The sequence below is a fragment of the Folsomia candida genome, unplaced genomic scaffold (genome assembly GCF_002217175.1).
Source record: "Folsomia candida strain VU population unplaced genomic scaffold, ASM221717v1 Fcan01_Sc021, whole genome shotgun sequence".
Classification (NCBI taxonomy): domain Eukaryota; kingdom Metazoa; phylum Arthropoda; class Collembola; order Entomobryomorpha; family Isotomidae; genus Folsomia; species Folsomia candida.
The window spans coordinates 1,520,201-1,541,630 of NW_019091213.1; the positions used below are offsets into that span (position 1 = coordinate 1,520,201).

At 38.5% G+C, this 21,430-nt stretch overlaps 1 protein-coding gene across 5 annotated transcripts in view; it reads right to left on the minus strand.

The window, feature by feature from the left end:
• LOC110858478 (zinc finger protein 1) overlaps nucleotides 1-21,430 on the minus strand; it is a 139,526-nt gene that overhangs the window by 57,289 nt on the left and 60,807 nt on the right. For 4 of the 5 annotated variants that reach the window (XM_022107278.2, XM_035858633.1, XM_022107277.2 and 1 more), the window contains exon 2: nucleotides 9,497-9,556. The exons of the other annotated variant lie outside the window; for it this stretch is intronic. In XM_022107278.2, coding sequence (XP_021962970.1) covers nucleotides 9,497-9,556 — 60 coding nt within the window. The remainder of the gene's footprint in view (nucleotides 1-9,496; nucleotides 9,557-21,430) is intronic. 5 annotated transcript variants of the gene reach the window in all.

The following is a 21,430-nucleotide window of genomic DNA, read 5'->3' on the forward strand; positions in this document are numbered from 1 at the left end:
GGTCTGGCTAAGTTGAGAATCTTGTTATTGGGTTCTCCTTCTCTCTCCGGTGAGAATGGCACAGCAGGTTTCATACGTACGTTTATATACAAGTTTGCAGTGTCAGCTTATAAATATATGACGAGACGGTCTTCAACATCAGTTTGCCAAATTTCTTACCGTAATCACGTCTCCACAGTTTGCTCCCAGTGTGGATAAGAAATTCATACTAGGTCCAATCCAACCAGTACATCCAACTTCTGCACAACAGGACAAGGACAAAGCCGACATGGTGCAGGTGTCATTGTTCTCTCCTCAAAATTACGTCTTGCCACCCTTCTTCCGACATCCATCCATCCCATCAACTAAAGTGCATCTTGATGTCCAGGAGTGTCATAAAAACTCTGGTCCATATCCCTCCCCACGAACGGGGAGTGAAATACATATGTACGAGTTACGCAACCACGACCTCGGCATATACTCGGAAGAGTCGGCATTGTTCATACAATTACAGATCACATTGCAATTGTTGATTGGAAGATTTAATTTAAAAAACATACAAAAATTACAGGAATCCAACTCTTCTTAATTACTCAAGGTCGCAATCCAAACAAGATCTTGTTGCCAGCCATTGTGCTAAATTAAATTAAACCCTGTCACATCTTTTCCTACTTTGTGTTCACCCTGGGAAAAATTAATTAAAAAATGTTGCAGAAAGTAGTAGATGGCAAGCAGGAGGAGAAAGTAAAAGTTGTCGTGGAATTAGTCTCCTCTCAGAAATCAACCCTTTTCTCGGGCCCCATTCCTATTTTCTTCTTTTCCAGATGCATTGGCTCATCCAACAAATAATTTTATTCACAAAAACACAACGTTTTAATTGAATACTACAAGGCAACCAAGCCACACAAAAACTTTAAACCCAGTAAAATTAAGCATCATGAACCATTGTTCTTCCCATTATACACCTAAAATCCTTAATTCAATGCAATGGGATGGGAGGGAATGGGAAGGAGGAAACAGACGCTGTGAGTATAGTTGCTTTGCATGGCAGTGAATAAGTGTTTCACTAATCTCACTAATTTTTCATCCATTGTTCTCCACCAACTTTTTCCGACCAAAGTGAAACTGAAACTCATCCTTGGGGAGATTTACATTTTAATCCAATTAAAGAAATGAAAGAATCGGAAACAAATGGAGATGGGGAGCAGATAGCAAAGGTGGGTGGGTGGTTTCGAATGATGGATTAATTCCTGTGTGAAGAAACGACAGATGGATTCTACCACAGGATTTCTTAAAGTGTGTAGCAGTGCATCTTTTAGAGATGACGCAAATAAAGTGAAAGCTCGTATTTGGTTTAATGGTTATTGTAGGTAAATCAAGGTCTGTTATATAACTTGGTGAAGTCCGGAGGACGGAAGTGCATTGGATTTTGTGTGCATTTTGAATTTTTGGAAAGATTGGTGATAACTTTACATAACATGGAATCTTTATATAAGATTTTCCTAAAGTTATTTCAAGCAGAAGAAGGACACTCCAAACTATGTAATTTAGTTATGTGTATTTACATATATCTGTGTTACGTATTTTTTACGTAATATTGCAGAATAAAGTATTGCGAAATATCTAAAGTTAATGGACTGCAGATTTCGTCGTAGACCGTGATAAAAAATGAAAGAACTTGAATAGATCTTCGATTCTGTAGCCAACTAACCAACCTATCAATATATTTTTTTGAACTCTCAGTTTCAGTACGATTAACGATTTTTCAAAATACGTAATACAATCTTGTCACTTTTGTAAAATTGTGGTGAACCCGATCATACAAAAATTGAATCATAAATAAATATCATTTTACTCTCCCAGACCTGCTCAACTGGCCAAACCAAGCCAAGTAGGAATAGGAATTATAATAGTTTCATCATCTTAAGTAACTACTGCTACGTAGAATCGGTTGGATTTGTACATTAGCGTACTTCTGCCTGACTGCTCGTCTAGCTGGCTGCCTGCCTGCCCTGTATCTGATCCTGGGATAAAGCAGAGAGATAGAGAATCAGATCACCCACCAACCAACACAGGATCAGATCCAGCCAGAAATCTTTCCAAGAATAATGTTGCGAGAGTTGCAGGAGTTCTGGCGATGGAGGAGTCTTCCTCCTTTTCTCGGGTTTTTATAAATGCAGGAAAGTTTCACTTGCTTGCATACAAATGATGTTTCTTGGGCACTTTGCTACTTTTAATTGGAATACCCATTTGCATTTGGTGCGGTTTTCGAGTGGATAAGGAAGGCAGGGATTGTGGATGAAAGCACTGAAACTGAAGAGCCAAAAGTCATTTGAGACAGAAAAGGTCTCATTTGAATCTAATGTAGTGAACGATTTACTTCTTCGGTGGTCACAATCCCATTCAGGCACAGAGATACTATTTCATTGAAATGAGTGAATTAATATTTTCCAGGAGGAGGGACAACTCAAAGTAGGAAAATTATTACGTAAAGGTTCCACAAACTTGTGGCATAGCTGTTGACGAATACATAACTATTTAAATACTATAAATATGCAGCATCCAAACTTCATTTTAGCAGCATGATCAATTATTAAAATTAAATAAATATATAGTAGACTGTTGGCACAAATACATATAAAATCTAAACAACAAAACGTGAATCTGTAAAAATCTCTACCAACCAAACTGAAACATGAATTTAAAGAATCGCACCTCACTTTCCCCCGAATCAGTCCAACGGTCTTTCACTTACGCATAATTATTTCAGTCAAGAACACACACAGCTAACCCCCCATCACCCCCTCGTTACCCTCAATTTCGTCCAACCTCCAATTTGCCATTGCATTTGCTTCTCCTCCTATACAACATCTCTCCTCTGATGCAATTACAATTAAGCAGCAAAAAAACCAGAGATCCAACAGCAGACAGGCTTTCATTCATTTTCATCTTGTCCTTTTCCTCCCGTGCCCAAGTCTGACTAATGTCTCTCTTCTTCTTCTTTCTTCTGTGATGTTGTGTAATTAAAACGAGGAAAAAAATCCAGTCCGTCACTACTCCTGAGCTAAAGTAATTAAATTATTCTTATGAGCCTCTTGCTGCACAATGTACAATAATCACAATTTCTCTTCACGTCACTAACCACCGTCACCCTCTAATTTTTTCGTGTCGTGCCATCATCATCGTCCCTCCGGTCTTTCTTCGCCTTTCTCCTCCTCCTCTGGAATCATCATCATGCCAGCCATCAACGTGATGATTGCTTCCCACCAACCAACAAAGCAACGAGTTGCAGCAGCAGAAAAAAAAGTATTTGTCATTTCACCCAAATGAAAAAAAAGAAGACCAAATTGCTTACTGCTGGCTGGTAGGAATTAACAAAGTCTGGCGTAAAAGAGCCAGGTTTCATTTATTTAACCAGCGAAAGAAATTACAAGAGGGAATTGTTCATTTTATTATTTTTACAAAAAAAATGGGGAAAGCACAGTTTTCCTTAGATATCCTGCACACACAAATAATAAAGAAAAATCAAAGTCGAGTGAGTGACAGACATGTTAATTGATGGTTGTACAAGTAGTTTAGAAAATAAAATGCAAGAAATAACGGGATGAGACAATACAATCGACGTACAACAATATTTCTTTCTCTCCCTCGCAATAATTCTGACTTTTATCAGTTTGACAGAGAAGAAAGGAACGACGGCAACAATACACGCGAAACGACGGATTGACAAACTATGCACCGAAACCAATTCAAACTGATTCATCCATTCTTTTGGTTTTTTGTGTTCTTTTATATATGTAAAGTCAAGTTGGACGTTTTCGTAGTTTTGTGATGTTCATGTCATTGTCTAACTGTCGGAGGGTTGGTTGGTTAGTGAGATCGTGGTAAAATTTGATATCATATCGTGAAGGGAAATTTCATAACCTGTCCGACCGTCAGTCACCAAGCTGAAAGGAAGGAAAACTCTATTAACCTTTCTTCCCGCATCTTTTACTTTTGATGACATGTTGATAAGATAACCTTATTTTCCCTCTCGCAACATTGAGTGCGAGGGAAAATGTATGCAATATGTATGTAATGCGATGGGTAATAAAACACCCTTTTATTTCAGACCCCACCCCCCTGGAATTTTCATTTTTATGGTACCTCTGCGTTGCACATGACGCGGCACGGTTTCAAGAAATCTAACAGGTTTTAATCATGATATGTATTTACGAAAAATGGATGAAATGTGTGCTTAATATTTACGAAAACACACCAACATATTTACGAAATATGTACGACAAAAATCTTAAAAATATAAACTTTCTCAAAATTCGTATTTCTGAATAGTATAATGCTCTATATTTTTTGTAGTCAAATTTCTTTGAGCAAAAAAATTTCGTCTCGTATCGTTGAAATAATATATGCATATTTGAAAAAAATATCTAAATTATTTACGTATTTTTCAAATAATAGTTGAAAATTAGAAAATAAATGCATATCCACCATCTGATGATAAGGTACAATTACGTGCACACATTAATAATGTGACAAATACGTATATCAAGAACAAAAATATAAAAATCTGCCATTGCCCCATCTTGCACTATCCTTTATTTCATTGCCATGCACTTTCCGATCTCTCATCAACCTCTGTCTCCACACGAAGAGCGTAGGAGAAAGTCGGCATTTCTCCCCAAAAGTGGAAGGATTTAGACCGAGCCTTAATTCCCTTTAAATTCTTTTAATGAACCTCCTTGTTTTTATCCCTAAATTCCACCTCGAAGGAGACCGTGAGGAGGAGGAGGAGAAAGGAGGCAAGAATAATGTAATGCAACACAATTGCTCTCACCCACCCGACGGAGAGAGAGAGGCAGAAGAGTCTTAATGGCTTCGAATTTTGGAGACCTGACTCTTGAAGGAGAGTGAATTACATTACTACACGAGAAGACAAAATTTACTTTTCTACTTCGTTTGACCCGCAGATTGTCTTTTGTGGCGTCTAATGCCGTGGAAGGGAAAAGCGTAGAAGAATCAACTGGGTCGGTTGTTGGCGGTGATTTGATGGCGCAAGTAGAAAGCAACCTTGTTTCCTTCTCCTACAACTCCTGTCATACATATACGACAACCAGATACATACCTAACCACCCAGTACCTTTTAATGCGAGGATCGCTTTCTGGAGAAAGTCAGCTCAAAAATAAATTTACTTTGCGTGGAATTGGGTCTATTTGGTCGCTGAGAGAGAGAGAAATCAGGAGTCAAGTGAAGTAACCAAGCATTCATAATTCCTTTGTAATCTATGAGATCTCACAAACGGGATGGGATGGAAGGATGTGATGTGACGATACAATTACGAAGAGGGAGGGAAGAAAATGCTCGCTTTTATGTATTTCTTCCGTAAACTAACTAACTAAACGGCAAATTAATACTTTCTCATTCATTCGTGATGTCTTAGGTAGGCGATATATGTATGGGAACATAGTGGTACAGACAGACAATTGCCGTTTGGAACGTCGCATTATAAATGTTGAGTATTAATGGCAAGAGACAGCTTGAATGCCATGAGGCTGATTTTTATAGCATTATTTATGAACCGTAGTAATCAGACTTAGCAAATGCTGAATGACTGACTATGTACAACAAGTACGTAAGTAAATGGTCTCGCTACTGCTACTTATTTTCTAATTCGAAAAGAATTAGAGGGGCAGTGACAATTAAATTATTTTTATTGTAGTCATTTCATTCTTCCAAAGTAATTAATGGGATTAAAGACAATGTGGAAATGGGAAGAAGGGAAAAAAGAGCAAGTGGTCGAGGTAAAAAGGACTCGTGTTTGACTTTGTAGATTTTTTTGTTACCGTCAAAAAACACGAGGCACACAAATAAAGAAGAAAGCTATTTACCAAGCAACTGGAAAACGGTGATGCTTTCACTCTTAGATACCTTCTTAGTTCCATTATTAAATGTTAATTTTTCAAAATTTCAATTCACACTTTAATTCCGTGAGATATTCAGAACTAAATGATAATAAATTTGGCGCATAATTGCTTTTTTGTACGTCATGCTTCTGTAATAACCATTAACTTGTTTCTCTAATTTTCCTTCATTCCACGGAGGTAAATATCTGTAAGTAGGTGCTCTGTAATTTACTTACAGGTTTCTTACTCCTCCAAGTTACATGCTAACATAACAATCATCATAAAACTCTCCCTTCCCCCACCACGTAAAAAACGCACCTACTCACTCGCTCACTTTTCGGGCAATCTTATTACACTTTTTCCCCTGTATTGCTACATAACATTCACCTCATTCATCGTGTAGCTGAGCAAGAAATTCTGCTGTACGAGAATACTTTTGCAGAGCGAGAAGTAAATTACAAAAAGCAGTAAAAATATTTGGCAATCCATTCTCCCATTTAGTTTCTTCCTCCGGTTGATGAGCCAAATAGGAAAAAAAACTTGTCACATTTTATTGCTCGTGTCCTCATTACTTGATGGGAAATTATATCGTTTACCATCTCACGTTTAATTCTCTCGTACATATTGCAAAGTGTGGTTTATTACGGCAATGCTCTAGCGGAAATAAATTAGTGAACCTATTACAAAATATTCTTATTTAACATGCACCAATCGAGGCAGGTTTCCTGTAAAAATTCTCATAACGCAATGATGCGCTCTATAGTTCAGTTTTGAACAAACTGTATTTTTCTGTTAAAGAATAACCTTTCCGTAGGAGTCGGGATGTGTTAACACTTAACATAAAGTATGGCATACGTATTTATGTAGGTACGAGTCACAAGTTAACGAGAGACACTGACAGCTAATTCCTTTTTTAATTTAATCAAATACACCGACCCCACAGTTCTGACTTTCATTTCACTTCTTCCCATGTGCAATGGGAAACATGTGTGTTTTCTCACCAGCACAAAATTCCTGTCTCATCACAACATCACCAAGATTATTCGAGAAGGAAAGGAGGAAAGCACTCGAAAAGTTAAGAAATTGCGATAATTTTGCATCTTCTATGTTTTAAAATATTTCAACGAAACTGAAGAAATCCTGTTTATTCCAGTTTTCAATCCTTAAATCAGTCTCCAACTAATTTATGCAAATGCACATTCTCCTCACAAACGGAGACAGAGTACATTAATTTTTACCACTCCGTGTCCATTAAGTTTATTTCAAATTGTAACCTCATCTCTTATTTTCTTTTAATTTTCATGTTTTTAAAATTCACAAAGGCCGAAGCCACAAGAGAAGGAGAGATCCCACTCTATCCAATGAAATTAGAAATCTGTACTAATTCAATTAATCTTTCACACTTTCAGCCACAAAAACATTTACAATTCTACAAGAAATTAAAAGAGAAATGGAAAATCTTTCCATGTTCTGGGCAGGTTCGGTCGGCTTCTCTCTTTGTACGTAGTTCCAGATTTAGTACGGGTGACATCATAAATCTTGATGTTTTGTGTTCACTTCGCATCATGTTTACAAAAATTTTGTTATTTTGGACACTCAAAAATAAAGTTTCTCAAAAATAAAGTTTCTAATCCTACAAACTGCACACTGTTAAAAATCTGGTAGAGTCACATATGTATATCCTCCGTACTGGTATTGATTTGGTAATAACTTTCTACCGGATTGGTAGTAGTTGGTTTCTGAGTGGTAAATTTTTCGTTACCAAAACATTGCCAAATGGTAATGCCCTTTATTACCAGTGCCGGAAGAGTCATATACCTATTATTATGTCCTCAGTAATGATTTAATACCATTTTTCTAAGAGTGCCATTGTCTCCGACATAAATTATTGTATCAGACGTATTTTTAGGTTTTAACTCTCTCTCTGCTCCCGTAAATAAATCTCGCCGCGAGAGGATTGCATTTTGTACTCTGTTTTCCCGTGGTTATTACAAATAACAATAAACATTCATAATAACCTTAAGTACGTACATACAAGTACTCAACGAAACCAACCCACTCGTGTGTTCTTGTTCATCCGCACACAAAAATGCTTTCGAGCAGTGAAATACGTACATTTACTTTTACCAACACCAACTATTAGCCGTTATGAATTGCCTACTTTACAATAAGCCGCAGTAAAGTAAAGGGTCCAAGCCAAGTGGGCGTTACAATAAAGGACATAAAAGATGATCCAGTACACCATACATTGTATAATAATATTATGTACACTTAAGGAAAGAGGAAAGGAAGACCACCACGGGCAATAATAATAATCATCATCATGCTTCGCTGCTACGTCAAGTCGGACCAATGCCTGTTTTCGGACGATATGATAGCCACAGCCACCCAAAGTGAAACCAGTCCCAGAGAATGGGAAGGAAGAAGAAGAAGAGGAGCTGAAAAACTGACGGGAAAGGAAGGAGAGAAAGTGGAGGAGCATTATTATTATGCCAACAAGCAGCGAGAGGGACGAAAGGTATATCCAGTCCGAGATAGAAGAAAAAAAAGTAACGGAGAATGGGAGGATAATGGATTTTCAGTCCATGAGTAGAAATTTTTCAGTTATCTGATGAAAGAACTGTCCATCCATGTTCACTTAAACGCTTCCACTTTCACCAACATATTACCCACATAATCTAATGCGCAATGTACTTCCGAATAATGCAATGTGAAGAAAGAGGAGAAAAAGGAGGAGAGTATAAAAAAAAGTGTACGAGATTTTCACTCGGGAAGAAAGAAAGCCAAATTATTTGGTGGAAAATGTATGTTTTCAATGATTACCTAACCAGTTAAAAAACTTTCGACGAGTCAAATCTCTGAATTCTTAGTAATAAATAAGTCACAATTCTTTTAAAAACGTAGCCGACGTGTAATCCATTTCGTGTAATATATTTTCATAAAAAAACATTGATTGGGACACCCTTCGCATCCCATCCGAAAAAGTTGGCAGACCGGAACCGAAATACATTTATAGATTTAATTTTGGCCTCTTTTCCAACAATACCTATGTCCACCATTCTTACAACAAGTCTGGCACATGCTTCGACCCAGCGAGTATATGGAGATTTATTAACATAATGGAGTCAAGTGGAGAGTTTGAGTGGAAAGGATGCAATCTATGGTCCATTCCTTTCCTGGGAAGAATGTATATTTTCCCCTCTATTGCATTTATGTATCAGATTATCCTCCTCCTCCTCAGGAAGGAGTCTGTCCAGCCTTACGTGCTGCGAGACGAGTGACGGACTCAACCCTAAATAAAATCTAATTGAGAAGATTCAAAGCAAAAGTATGGCAAAAACGGGATGGGAAAGAACAAGTCCGCCATGATACAGACCGTCACCGCGCCCAGTAATACACCAGAGTGCTTTTCAACAACAAAGGAGAAAATAGAAAAGTAGTATAAGTTGCAAGAAGCCAGCCGCCGCGGTTCCTTCGTATTATGACACCATTACATTACACAAACGACCCTACACTTCCCATGACTTGGTTTGGTGGGATTTAAAAATATGATTTAAAAAAGTGCAAAGCATGCAATGTGATGAGAAGTGTGCAGTAATTGAGAGAGGAAAGTTACCTGGACCATTAACATCTTTTATCGGGGGAAAGGAAGCTTTAGTAGCGGCTGAAGTTTTACCTGAAATAAGAAAAAAAGTAATTAATTTTTTATTACGAGGTAATAATTGCTACAGCGTTATTTGCCTGAGCGTTGTTCAAAATATAAGTAGTGATGCTCACAATGGAGGTCTCCCAGAATATGCTCACATATTTTGACCAAATTAGTGCCAATCGATCGCAAATTTAATTAATATGAAATTAAAACGAAAAGAAAAAAATTAAACGTAAATTTAGAAAGCGTAAAATTTGTTAATTTTAGGGCGCTTTTTCTCCTCTTTGAGTACAAATATCTTTGCTAAACCTTCTCATTGGGAGATCGTGTCTTTTGCAAATTTCATACTAAATAAATTTGTGATCGATTGACACTAATTTGCTCAAAATTTGTGAGCATACCTTGCGAGACCTCCATTCTCCTCACTGTAATTCAGTGCATATTACGATTTACAAACCGACTCCGCCAGGTATTAGGAATAATACTTCCCTGCATATACATATTTAATACTGTAAACTCCCAATAAAACTAAAAGCCACCTCAAAACTTTGTCCATTAATCAAACCCCACCACTTCAAATTCATACAAGTTCCTCGTCCACGCAAACTTTGACATTGTTGTGGAGTAGGTAACGAGAGGACAAGGAGGAAGCAAATGAGACTACATAGGTAAGAGATGAGGCAGAGCTGCGGGGAGAGAGAGACAATAAATAATTACTTGTTCTATCTTGCCTCAAAATCTAAAACAATTTAAAGATTGATGATAAAACCTGCTGAGTTGGGGCAGGTATTGTCTACCAAGTTTGTATACACATAAAGTAAAGTGTGCGTGTGTGGGAGGAAGAGAGATGAGTTTGTGGTGTTAGGTAAACGAAATATGGCTAACACCACTCCTTATCACGTTGATATGCCTCCACTTCACTCTACTTATTACGATACGGCGACGACGAGTATAAATAAACCTGTGAGAAGAAAGGGAACCAAAACTGATCTAATCCAATACAATCCATCATCCTTTGAGATGCTTTTGGATGACATCAATAAATACCAAACCAAACCCGTGAGGGTTGTGGAAGAAAAGCAGTAAAAGCACTTTGGCCGACTTCCTGTACAAGTGGTGAGAGAGAGAAGAGCGTACTTGGCAGTGGTGGTAATGTACATTAGGAAAAAAAGTGAAGTGGACATTTCCATTTTAATCGTGTACCCTACATAATGGAGTGTTACCCCAAATTACGAAATGATAACGTACAAAAAAAATCTGTTGGAAAACATTTTGATTACAGTTTTTTTTTATTATGTAAGAAGAATTAAATACTGGGAAACAAATCAACTTCGTGTATCTTGATATTTATAAATATGTAGTTCACTCACAAAACGACGCCAAAAGAACAACCAACTTGTTAGCAGTTTGGCATTGGTACAAATTCCCCCTAATTTTTCAACTGCGTCTAATCTGACTGTTGAATGATCCACCTCTCATCCTCATCCATTTCATTCCCTCATTACATGATTCCCCAACTCTGCGCGATTTCCACCACCAACAACAACCATGATAGATACGTACGTACAACGCTCCGTATAAATGGGGAAGGTAAATCAACAAGCGGATAAACCAGACAAGATTCCAGATTGAATTGAGGTTAAACGTGGATTTATTCAATCGGCTCCTCGACTCGAGAGAGAGAGAGAGAAGAAACAAACCCACAGAATAAGATCTGTACCAATTCATCTCATCTCGGTCTTGGTTGGGTTGGAAGCCACCCAACACAAAGACAGGAAGGGATAAAGATGTGGGGATTGGGACCTTTTTCCTCTCAGGAGAAACATACCGTTCCCATTAAACACGATCTATGGATTGAGGGGGACGCATGATTGGGTTGTGAATATGTCAAGTCAAACCAACAAAATGAACAAACGGCGACAATTAGTTTTCTGCAGGAAAACAACTCATTCCTTTACTTGATACCTACCAAGAAGTCGCCGCTTATTTTATCAGAGTAAAATATTCCGTCAGCAAAATTCTACATTTTGCATATCCAACTTAATCGCAAGTGATGTAACACGGAGAAAGGGAAGCAAGGGGGAAAGTGTAAAAGGAAAGTAAGTGACTTGAGCTGGTCGTGCCATGTATATCTTGTAGTCATCATCATTCTTCCAATTCAGACGCGCCAGCCTGGCGACGGCGACATACGAATGAAACCAAATCACATCGCACGAGAATAAAAGAAAGGAAAAAGGCCAAATGAGCTTCAACCTCGATAACATATTATATATACAAATTGTGTAATACAATGTAAGAGAATATTCGCACGGAATTGGAATCAGAGGCAGTTCTAAATTCTCCTAAAAAAATATCGCCATCAATTATAACTCAAAATTTCAAAATTTAACTATTTTAAAATAAGCAACAATAAAGCATTGCAAGGTTGAAATCCTCCTGTAGCATAAAAAATAGCTTTAATAAAAACATCCCTATATCCCCTTAAAATCTGGAAACTTTGAAATAATGAAATCCTGCCAAGTGTGGTGTGCCCTGGAACATAAAGGAGGAAAAGTCTGTCTCATATACCTCACGAGTAAATACATACAACGCACACACACATAAATAGGGAGCCACACTTCTACTACGGTACATAGTCTCATCCTTGTCCTCCTATCCTTCCCATCTCACCAAGCCAATTTTCTCCCGAGAATTTCGAAAACAAGTGCAATGCAATATATTCACAGATTACAGCCAGTTGTTGGAGGAGCCAGGGAGGAATAAGCATGTGGATGGAAAGGGTGCAAAAAATTTGGAGAAAGTTATACTCTTTCTAAAACAACACATGCCCCCTTCTGCCTTTTGGTGGCAGTGGTGGTGGTGGTGTTGGTGGAAGAATCAAATAAATAACAACATACATAGCCCTCTCTCTCTCTTCCTCTACATATTGTTGTACTTTTGAATTAAATGAATCTCGCTCCCACTTTGTCTTTCCTACTTATTTCTTTTGTTTGTAACTCTTTTTCATTTACTTGTACAAGCAAAATGTAACAAATTGTTTGGAAAATAATATCAATTTTGGTGAAAAGGCCGCGCCCCTTCCGGCCGGAGGATGAAGCACTGCTTGCTTTCACTCCTCTCACAAGAGCAGTGAGCAAATTCTAAATTTCAAAACCCTCCTACATAAAATTATTATTACTTTGTTGCACTCCTTTCCACAGAAAATTATCGCCTCTCACCACAAAACATTTCGAATGTACAAAACACTTTGGTTGATGATGATTGAGCTCTTTCTGTTGCCCTGGTGGGACTCTCTCCATCACTTTCTTCTTCCACACCACCAAAACTCTCCAGCCAGCCAGCCAGCAGCTACCTTGTTTCGCTTAATTCTCTCTTCTCATCATTTAGCATTCATCCATTCATTCATTCCTTAATTTTCTCCAACTCTTCATTTTATTTCATATTTTAGACTTGGAGGAGAAGTGAAAGCGAGTGTGAAAGCACCTTCTTCTTCTTCTTTCTTCTCACTCCAACCTCACCCATTCTGACACAAGGAGTCCATTTATAATGCATAAACTGTTGCTGATTCTCTCACTACTTTCTCTCTCTCTCAAAGTGAAAATCGTTTCCAAGTGGTGTAGGCAGAGATCAAATTATCAACTTTTAACTAAATTCTCAGGAGGGGAATTAGCATTTGGTTTACGAGGAAGCAACTCGTTTAAGTACCTTTGCGCCGCCAGGTTGCCCTCTCCTGCCCGGCCCCGTGCGAGTCAACAAATTTATGTAAACTTTTTACCCGATTTATGATCATTACGTGTGAGTGAAAGTTGGAGAAAGTTTTTTTAACTAGGCAAACCGACTGGGGAAAAAGTAGTCAAAATTTGTTCGAATATTAACACAGTAACAAGTTTGTAGTTATACGCAATCAGTCGACGATTTCGGCATGACATCCAAATCGGTTTTAAAAGTCTCTCTTGACATTCATACTTGAACATGGGAGGGGATAAAGATTTAGAAACGGCACAGACTTGTTTTCCTCTAAAAAAGCGAATCAATCAGTAAAAGTTCAATCCCTTCATTTATCATCATCAGAACTTTATGTATGCAATGATTTTAAGTTCAAAGAGCACAAAATGCAAATCAAAGAAGGAACCAACCTGCATCGAAATCTGAATAAATAACAACCTGTCATCCCATCAACCAACATCAGCCAAGCGAAAGTCAATACTCGACATTTTGGCCATTTATCAGAGTAAAAGTAAATTCAGAGATACGAAATACTACTCATCCTCCCACTCCCACAGACTCCTATATGCTATATATACGATATATCTATCTCCTCCATAAATAGGTAGCTGACGATCCCACCACAAATTTTTCTTCTTCTCATGGCGTCTCGGCATTGTGACGAAGCGACAGAGCACATAAACCTCGAAAATACGATGGTTATGTGATACTCTACTTAAATAATCTTGTAGCGTAATGTAGCCCATGAATGTAGTGGTCGCGGTCGATACATAAGTATTAAATATTATCTGTCAACAAGTCAACACTTATATAAGCTATACGACTATTACAAAAAAAAGTAAAGAAATGGGTTGCGTATGTAGTCTCAATTCAATACTCGAATAGAAAAGACGCCCAAAAACCACAACATAACTCAGGATCAGGGTGTTTGAGTCATGATGTTTTGTGACAATAAATACACACAAATGCAATACATTTATCTTGATGGGAAGAAACCTGAGATGTAATGCGGACCAAAAAAAATACCAAAAAGAAGAATATCTTCCTCCGTCCTCCTTGTCGTCCTATTTATAAGTAAGTAAGTAAAGATCCTGACTTTTTTTAACTTAATTTTCCAAGTGAAAGTAAGAACGTCGAAAATTGCGGCGGCAGCAACGGAGAAAGTTGAGACAACTTATTCGAATTAGAGAATTAAAGAACCACCACAATTCTCATCCCATCGCAGAACGAGGAAAGAGAGAGATTTCTTATAAATCCATCGTCTCCTCGAGAGTTAGTTGCGATAAAAATAAGACCCCGATCATGATCATCATCAGGCTGAGATTGAGCCTTCTCTCCTCTCTCACCGCCTCCTCCTCCCACTCCTCCTGGCTGGCTGAGCATCGGAGCAGTGAAAGGAGACCAATTGTTATTGTATTGTGCCCAAATTTGTTTGAAGGGAAGGCACACAGCAATAAATTACACGTAACTAGAACCAGACTCACTCCGAGTGAAAGTAAAACTGTTGTGTGTCTCCGTACGAGGAAAGAACGGGGCCGAGGACGAGGCTGCGATGGGGAAATACAAGAAGAAGAAGAAAAGAATGAATACTTTACAAGCGGGACGACAAAATATAATACCTTTGTGTGCCAGTAAGTAGGCAGGGACAAGGCGGATGGGAAAGAGAAATGAAATGAGATACAACAATAGATCACTTACTTACTTTTAATGGAACGGATACACATAAAAATAAAATAAAATACGACACAACAGTGGAACGACGACGGCTACCTCTGTCAGGAGAGAGAGAGAGAAATAAAAAAATTTCAAAAAAACGAAGTCAACATACTTTTGTATGCGGAATAAATATCGTGTAAAAAAAGAAGCTATCTATATCTCATCACATCCCGATTTTCGCCCAGCCAGAGAAAGTAGGAAACGATTACATATTTTGATTCCGAGTTGAACCACACAATTCGGGATCGGGATAATTTGTAATGATTTTTGAATTTCGAAATCCCAATCTCATTTTTTGCTGGTGGAAGCAACCCACCTAATGTCAATATGCTAATGTGATGCGCAACTAATGTAAATCTAGAGATGGAAATGGTAACAAATTATTGCCCCACAGATTCATCTTCTTCCTTTCAGACACATTCAAAACAAATACACAAAACAAACTGGGTAGACGACTCCATTCTCCGGCTGCTGGTTTAAATTCAAAGGTTTTCACCAAACGAGAGAGAGAGAGAAAGAAAGTGGTGCTAGTTCTGCGAGATAAAGGCTTCTTTTGTCGCTACAACGTGCATGAATCTATCTTTACTGTCTCATTTGCATGTGAATATTCCCACCCTTTCAAGAAACTTACTGCTCATTCGTATGTACATACATAGGTGGATTTTGAAAGTGATGTTTTATAAGTACGATTACTGATACATACGAATATTGAGAGGTTGCATAAGTATACATAAGTACACTCTTAGAAAACTGGTATTAAATCATTACTGACCAGAGTACATATTTGACTCTACCGGCACTGGTAATAACTGGTATTATCATTTGGTAAAATCGTGGTAATGAAAAATTTACCACTCAGAAACAAACTACTACCAATCTGGTAGAAAGTTATTTCCAAATCAATACCAGTACGAAGTATACATCTGACTCAACTAGATTTTTAACAGTGTCCATACGTGGCTAAAATAACTAGCACATCGTCTTAATCATGATTATTAACCAGTCCAAAATATAAATCAATGAGATACTTAATGCGCACTTGAGATGAAAAAACGTCCCAAATTACTGTGACTGTCCATATTTTCCTAGTTGACCAGTCGACCCACCCCACCCCCCACACACATGAAGGAAAGCACTTCTTTTGCAATTTACTCCAGACTTTGAGAGATTGAGACATTCATTTCCACATTCCGCCGCAAATTACACCACGCTTCTCCTTTAGCTCTGTACACACTCATACCAAGTGAGGAATAAGAGACAAAAAGTTGTTTGGCTTGGACGAGCCTGGTCATTGACAAACTTTTGTGACTAAAGTAAAAGTAAAGTAAAATATTTCCTTCCTGGAGAAAGTAAGCGCCGTCCTTCGTAAGGAACCAAAAACACAAAGATCTGTACGCTTTGCTCCCCTCTATAATTTACTACATCTTACGTAAACAAAGTCGCTGTTTTTTTAAGTAACAAATGCATCAAATCCTGCACTTCCTACATTTTAAATTCAGACAGAAGCATTTAAAATGAGACGAATGAGGAGGAAAGTAAAATGATCTATTTCCTTTCAAAGGGGACAACACTGGTTCATTTTGGACAGGGGCAAAAAAGGCTTCCTCTCCTCACACACTACTACCGAATCTAATATCAATTATCCTTTGCGAGCTTCTGATCGTCGTGTTGCAAGTTGTTTGTGTGGAAGGAATGGAAATAATGTCTTTTGGCCGAGTCGACCCCTGGACAGCAGGAAATTCATTGGTCGTGTAGTTGAAGTAGGCCCAAGTTTACTTACAATGTCCTTGCTCCTCCACACATCTGGTCAACCCGACTGGTCCTCCAGCACACCATCAGTTAGTTCCGTAGTTGAGAGTGAAAATTGACTAAACTAAAGTTACATTAGTTAGTGGAGGAGGAGGAAAGGAAAGTAAACCACTTTGCTTGGATGAAATGAGATGACCAATCTGCCATAACTCTCGAAACAAGAACATATCCGATTCCGACGAGGATGCAGAAACTCATCTCATCTCGACCATCTCTTTCCCTTTCCACATCCGCACACATACATTCTCATCCGCACAAACTAATTCCGACCAGCAGAAGGGACCCGACAGCGAATACTTATTGGACCAATAAGATTTTCTAATATTTACTCCTTCGATCCGTTATATGTACCTCGAAATTGTTGAATATGCTATATTTATCTACTTATTTTGTGTGTAATTAAATCGTAGAAATGCGTCTGGTACACATTTTCTAATTGGACCACAATTAGTCCAACTTCCCAAGAAAGTCGGGTCTGGTGCCATAATGTTGCCGGAAGAGAGCAGATTGGTACACAGCAGAGGCAACCACCACTATTGTTCCATTGCACAGAATTGTGATAGCACACGTAGTATCGCCACCACATCTCATCACCCGTAAATTAAATGGTTAGCGGAGAGAATGGACGGACGGATGGACTGCGGTGGTTCAATTATCAGGAAATGCTCAATTATGGCTTTTCACTCGATTGGGTTTCTTTACGGTGATGCCCAACCCTCGGGACAATTAATGCCATTCCTAACTTTGATATTCCAGCATAGATAATTATCAAAATTTACCGTTTAAAAATATCATTTTCCGTGCAACAATAGGTCAGACAAAGAATAATAATCAAGCCGTTGTGTCCGAAACATAATGAATTTATTTCTGGTGCACACAGAATTGTCTTGATTTAATCCATCCGAGAAAGCCCATTGCCAAAAGACCTCCACCATTTCTCTTCCCATCCGTCCAACTGTGAAACCTTTTAAAGGCGAAAGATATCACCGACGTTGGCTGGCTGGCTGGCCGTGTATATCTATTTACTTTTACTCTTGTGATGTAGACAATTACCAGACGAAACAAGACAACCTTACTTATTGTCTGACCAAGCAGTTTAGATTACGTGAAATTGTGAGCTGTCAACAATAAATAAATGCTCAGTCATGGACAGCCCCACAACAAAGCAAAGCAAGAAGCAATCTCGGACCGACAATATGCTCGGCAGCCGTTATACATTTGACTTCACCGTCTAGTCAACGAAAACCGCGAGGAGCAAGAGAAACATTTTATTTTCTTAAAAACTGAGATAAACCCGAATCCCGAAACGTAATGATTTTTTTCTCATCTTCCAAGATGTAGCAGTATCGTCCAGGATTCGCCCAATTTAATTTCCTCCACCAGCAATTTGTTTTGTATAGGTTGCAACTTTTTTCATTTAAATTGCCCCAGAAAATAAAGCATTTGCGGAGTGAAATCAGTAAGGAGGAGTATAGCAAATATCAGTCACAACGTATGTAACCAAGGGGTGAAAGCAGTGTGTCATACGTCACAATGATGAATGAATATCATATTGTGTTTGCCAATCAAAAATCTGTAAATATTGACACGTGTTTCGACATTTGTGACCTTTGGCCTCGTTCACACGGTCGTTGAAGTGTCACAGATCTAATAGTCTAATACCTCTTGACGTAAGGAACTTAGTCCAAAGTTTCAAGTCTGAATGGCATTATGTTCACGAGTTATCGGACCAACAGGCAGACGGACGGACGGACATACAGACAGACGGACACAACGATCTTATAAAGGGCTTTCACCCCTTAATAAATGTTGCTAGTTGGACGACGTGGACGCATTGGATAATGATGATGATGATCAGAAGACTGAGATTTCCTTGCTTCTTTTAATCTCGCCGTACGAAAGATTGAAGGAAAATGTCCAAATTTTATGTGATTTCGAGCAAGAAATTATTTGAAACATACGAACATTACGGGAAGGAGAGAGGATGGGATAGACCTTGTTGTTGGGATAGATTGGCTCAATGAAATCTTGAATGCTCGCTTAAATGCGGGGTGGTGAATGTGGGGAGATATCAAGATGAAGTTTGTTGTGTTGTACGGCCCATTTCATCTCACAGTAATTCCAGTTCTTGTTTATTTAATCAACATTTCGACATATTTATTACCTCTTCTTTCAACCAGTAGTTAGCAGTTTGTTGGGATGACTGTTTTTACAAGGCTTTTTTTCTTGTCCAAAAGCTACAGTCTTTTATGAGGTTGATGATGCGGTGTCGTCGTTCGGGAGAATGAGACGTGTGCAAAATTGAAGTTTGTGCTGACTTTGTCAGTTTTCGGGTAGGAATATAAATACAAACAAACAACAATGCAAAGGGTAAATACTCGGTCAGTCCTAAATATTTGAAATGATGATCAAGTTTAATTATGGACTAATTAAACCACAAAATGAGTTACACATTCAAAATGTAGTGATTTCAATATTTTTACTAATTAGGACGCATTTCAAGTATTTATGGTTTTCTTACTAGCTTTTTTATATATCAAAACTAATTCAAGATGACATTTCAGAATGCTCATCTCAAGAAAAGTGGTAGAATCGGTTCGAGTGAAGGAATCCGATGTCCACACCCTCTCTTTCCTCACCCGGGTACTCGCTCATCTCCCGGATTCCTCCCGACCCCGGAACAACTTTGTCTCTTTGCTCTCTACGGCTTCACTTTTCTGCATGGAATCATGGTCCACAGACAACTTTCATCCTTCTGCTTAGCCTTCGAAAAACATTTCTTTATTTGGGCTTATTTCCACATCAGTAAATAATAGCGACATAAAAAATTATTCTTAGGTATTTATAAGTGCTAGAACATTTTACTCATAATGGTCTCCCAGCGTACGATCATAGATTTTGATCAAACTAGTTTCAATCGATCACAAATTAATTTAATATGAAATGAAGCTTGCAAACAGCACTATCTTCCTAAAACTCACCCTGAAGTTGACAAATTTTACACTTTCCACTGTGCCTTTTCTCCTCTTTTGATGCAAACATCTACGCCAAACCTGAGCATTGGCAGATTTGAGATTATACCGTCTTTTTAAACTTCATATTAATTACATTTAGGATCGGTTAACACTAATTTGGTCAAAATGTGTGAGCATACATTAGGATACCTCCATTGTCAGTGCACAGTTTATTCACGTCGTTCCACACTATACTCACACGTCGACTTTCTCTAAACTTTCTTAGCTACAGTTTGCTGCGTCAAGTCAGGAAAAGAAAAGCAGGCGCGTAAGAAAGATATCAGGTTATCTATCTCGCGGAAGAAAAGCAATTCAATTAAATATCAAGAGAGATTTTCTCCTGCTTTCTCCTCATCTCGTTCCACGTCCTCAGAGTCAGAATGGAAAGTCTACTTTCATCAGAAGGTGTGTCACTTGTAATGAGATCAGGAATCAGGAATCAGATAAAGACACCTCATTAAGGTGCGAGTCTCTGAGCAGAGAGGAAAAGGGAGAGAGAATGATGTTCCTTCTCGTCCCTGACTTAAGACAATGACAACGAGCGAGCAAGAGAGGGGTGGCTGGGCGGAGGTGGATAGTTTTAGTTACTTACTCAATTTTCTTTTGTCCTTGTCGTATTTTCTTAATTTCGTATGGAGAAGAAGAAGATAGTCAAGAAGTAAGGTGAACTCGCTCAAAGTCTTTTAAGATCTGGGATCTGTTGTCGACTTTGATGTTGCTCTTTGCTCGGAATTTGAGAATCTATTTTGTACGCTGCATTTTTTCATCCACGCTGATTTTAGGTTCTTCCAAATATTTCTAAATCTGGCAAGTCCCAAAAGAAAAGTGGGGAAAAAATCGGAAGGTTTGCCCTCATTGAAATTCAAGCTATCCCAGCCACATGTGATTCATTAAGAGGAAAGGTGCCCTGTGGGACCCTGTAACTTTAATGGGAGCTGACTGATCCCGTGATCGTGATTTGAAGTGGTTGTTTGTGCATTCATTTCCCTTTTTCCCCTGACCATAAGGGGACCACTTCACCTACACACCGCACCACCACCACCACCACTCGGACATGCAGTACATGCGTCCATTCGTTACAAAAGAAGGTAGTACTTTGCTATCTGGTTGATCTGTTTTATTTTCAGAGGAACAATTCTATTCTCGAGAGACTCTTCGTTCGTACCGTGGTGCGTGCATGTTTCTGCTTTCACCACTCTGCCAACTTATGCTCCCTTTTGCAAGATTCGGCTTAGATTTGAATTCATTCTGTTTAGACAGTCTCACTGGCCCCATTTACATGAATATTTCAAGTAGGCATAGACTACGACGACAGGGAGAGAGATATACACATGCATGCATGCATTCATTCATTCGCCACATGGCAGGAATACTGACTCAATGATTGTAAATATGCATGTATTTGTAGTGGTGAGGGAGTAAGACATATAAGAATAAGGTGGGTCGGGGATTTGGAAATTGTGGCATATTTTGGGTCAAAATCACCTCCATGCGTGCCTTATTACATAATATTTTGTATTATTCGACATTCCTTTATACACATTTCTTTGTTTGATAATACATACAAGTAACACGCCACTTCAAACGTAGTAATGCATCTGCCAGCTTTAAAATCCAGGCCGCCACGTACGTAAGC